Here is a 2,817-nt window from a genome sequence, read left to right on the forward strand (position 1 = left end):
CACAGTGGTCGCTCAGAGATGAAACACGGTTGGTGCCACTGAGGTGTCCAGGCCGCGCGTCGGGAGTTTGGGCCCGATCTTGCAAGTGGGAGTTGTCTCGCACCCACGTGGGGCTAGCGGGGATGGAGCTGCTGCCGCTTTCCAGTGCTGCGGAGTCAGAGGATGCTGCCGATGGCCGATGCCTGCTGGTTCTGGGGCTCCTGGTCTCAGGTATTGGCGAGCCCTGGGACAGCCCCTCACTGCCTGGCTGTGGGTGCTCCTTTCACCACGTGGTGCTGGCAGTTGGCTTCTCTCTCGCTGTCTTCTGAGCCGCGTGTAGGCAGCTTGGGTGTGACAGTTCAACTGGGAGCACGCTGGGGAGCCGTGGCACGGCCCGATTGTTGCAGTGCCAGTGTGTGGTGCCAGGGAACTGTGGCATGGCTGTATTGCCTCCTGTCTGTCAGTGCTGCAGCTGCTGCTCCCTGATGACTCGACTGTCACTGCTGCAGAGCTGCTAGCACGTGCTGGGGAGCGCTGGCGTAGCCCCGACACAGCCCGTCTGCGTGTGCTCCTCTTTGCACGTGGTGCTGGCGTGTGGCTGCTCTAACGGTGTCTTTTGCGCCGCGTGTTGGGAGTTTGGACCCGGCGTTGCGAGCGGGAGCGGTCTCACACCTGCACGGGCCCCGTGGATCCTGAGGCGCTGTCTCTTTGACGTGTTCTGGAGCCACGGGATGACGCTGATGGCCGCTGTCTTGTTGTGCTGTGGCTGTGGCTCGCACGTTCGCGTGAGCCCTGGGACCGCCTGGGCGCAGCCAGTCTGCGGGGGCTCCTCCCAGCTCGAGCTGCTGGTGTGTGGCTGCCCTGGGAGCGTCTTCTGGGCCGTGCATAGGGAGCTTGGGCCCGACGCTGCAAGCGGGAGCGGTCTCGCACCCGCATGGGCCCACCGGCTCTGTTGCTCCTGCTTCCTTGCAGTGGTGCAGAGCCATGGGATGCCGCCGATGGCTGCTGCCTGGTGGTGCTGCGGCTGCGGGTCTCACGTGGTGGGGAGCATTGGGACAGCCTTGGCACCGCCTGGCTGCTGGTATTGCTCGCAGCGCGTGTTGCTGGCGGTCGGCTTCTCTCCTGCAGTCTTCTAGGCCATGTGTAGGGTGCCTGGGTCTGACGGGTGCCCCGGGTTTGGTGTTGCCGTCGGTCAGGCCCAGGCTGGCTGGAGCAGCTGCAGCCCTCAGACACTGGGCAACTGGGGAATGGTGCCGATGGCATCTGTCTGCTGCTGCTGGGGCTGCTGGTCTCCTGTGTCTGAGGTTCAGGAGACTGGCCCGGTGCTGCTGGGCTGGCAGTGCTTTTAGGGATTGTCTTCCAGGACCGGGGCAGGGTCCTGAGCCGTGCCCCAGTCCTCCTGGAGCAGACAGGCTGTGCCAAGCTCACACCAGGCACCCTCTGCTGGGCCTTGCCTGACCCCTGGCCCCAGCCCAGGGCCACCCGGGTGCTTTGACACTTGGAGGTGCCCAGGCCAGCACAGCTCTCACACTGCCATCTGCCCTCATAGCTGTTTGTCAGGTTCGAGCAGCGTCTGTGAGTGCCCACAGCAGCGCAGGAGCGGCACAGGAACAGCTGCCAGGGCCCATTTTGCTCAGCCACCCGCCTGCCTCCTGGACAAAGGCACTCCCTGGCATCGCAGCTCGCGTGCCTCTGCTGCCGTTCTGTGGATGCATCGTTGTCTTCCCATGACGCTTTTCTTACGGGGAGTCGGATCCCCATGGAGAGCATTTCTGTTAGAAACAGTCTCCTGTTTTGGCACAGAGGGCACACCAAGGAAAAAGCGCCAGCATTCATAGCCTGTCCCTGGATGCAGGCCCTGTGGAACCAGGCGTGTTTGCATGCTGGGCACACCATGGTCCCATAGGTGGTTCTGCCTTCCACAGGGTCCTTGCAGATGAGGCAGTTGGCGTCCTCTGGAGCCGCCAGCTCTTGCTGCTGTGGGCGGTGCTCCCAGCAGAAGGAACTGTACGGCAGGAGGTAACGGGTGACGCATTCACCCTCCACGGCACAGGGGAGATGGAACCTGCGGTCGCAGCCCGTCTCCTGGCAGGTGATGGTGGCCCCCCTCTTGCCACACACAAAGCAGACCATCCGGGCTGCCAGCTTGGCTGTACGATCAACCTCTTCAGGAAGAAATTCCATCACTTCTTCCTGCTCGGTCCCTTGTGGACGAAGGTCACTGGCAAAAAGCAGGCAAAGGTGATGAGCATAGATCCCCTGATATCTCAGTTTTGGCCCGCACATGTCCGGATCTGCCTTTACACGGCAACACAGAATGCATTCGTGCTCCATCGCGTCGGGTGTCCTGCAGCTCCTTGCGGAGGTGTCAGACATCAAAGGTTGGCAGTGCTGGAGCTTCTTCTCCAAACGCTCCTCTGCTACCTCTGAGGGAGAAGAGAGACGCGCGTGAGTTTGCAGCACAGGCCCAGAGCCCTGCGGTGTGGAGCCCCCTCCTCCCTCGGCAGCCCCCCGAGAGTCCTGTCCCTGCCCTCTACTCCCCGCACCTCACCAGGTCGCAGTGATGCACTGTGCCCAGCGTTCTCTTTTTATAGGCCTGCCCCTGCCACCGGTCAGAGTGGCCTCTGTGACATCAGCACTGCTGGCCTGCGTGCACCCCAAACACGGGCACGGGCATCCTCGGCCACACACCACCCACTGTGACACGGGCTCTTGGCACCCAGGTCGCCGGGGCGGCTGCTCCACCTGCAAGCGCAGACTCAAGGGCCAGCTTAGGGGCATGGTTTCCTGGTGAACTTGGCGGTGTTTGCTTAACGGTTGGACTCGATGACCTTTATG

General features: G+C 62.8%; 1 protein-coding gene across 1 annotated transcript; it reads right to left on the reverse strand.

Annotated features, from left to right (window-relative positions):
• Positions 1 to 645: 645 nt before the first annotated feature.
• LOC133270746 (pineapple eye protein-like) lies at positions 646 to 2,313 on the reverse strand. The gene has a single exon (XM_061456223.1). The coding sequence runs from the start codon at positions 2,311 to 2,313 to the stop codon at positions 646 to 648; it is 1,668 nt and encodes a 555-aa protein (XP_061312207.1).
• Between the last annotated feature and the right edge of the window lie 504 nt (positions 2,314 to 2,817).

The sequence above is a fragment of the Pezoporus flaviventris genome, unplaced genomic scaffold (assembly GCF_033815535.1).
Source record: "Pezoporus flaviventris isolate CSIRO_AGI_PZ_B2104156 unplaced genomic scaffold, CSIRO_AGI_Pfla_v1 ptg000022l, whole genome shotgun sequence".
Lineage (NCBI taxonomy): Eukaryota > Metazoa > Chordata > Aves > Psittaciformes > Psittacidae > Pezoporus > Pezoporus flaviventris.

What these genes read in the sequence shown, in the direction of transcription:
- LOC133270746 (XM_061456223.1), bottom strand. Translation starts at nt 2,313, where the DNA reads ATGGAGCACGAATGCATTCTGTGTTGCCGTGTAAAGGCAGATCCGGAC.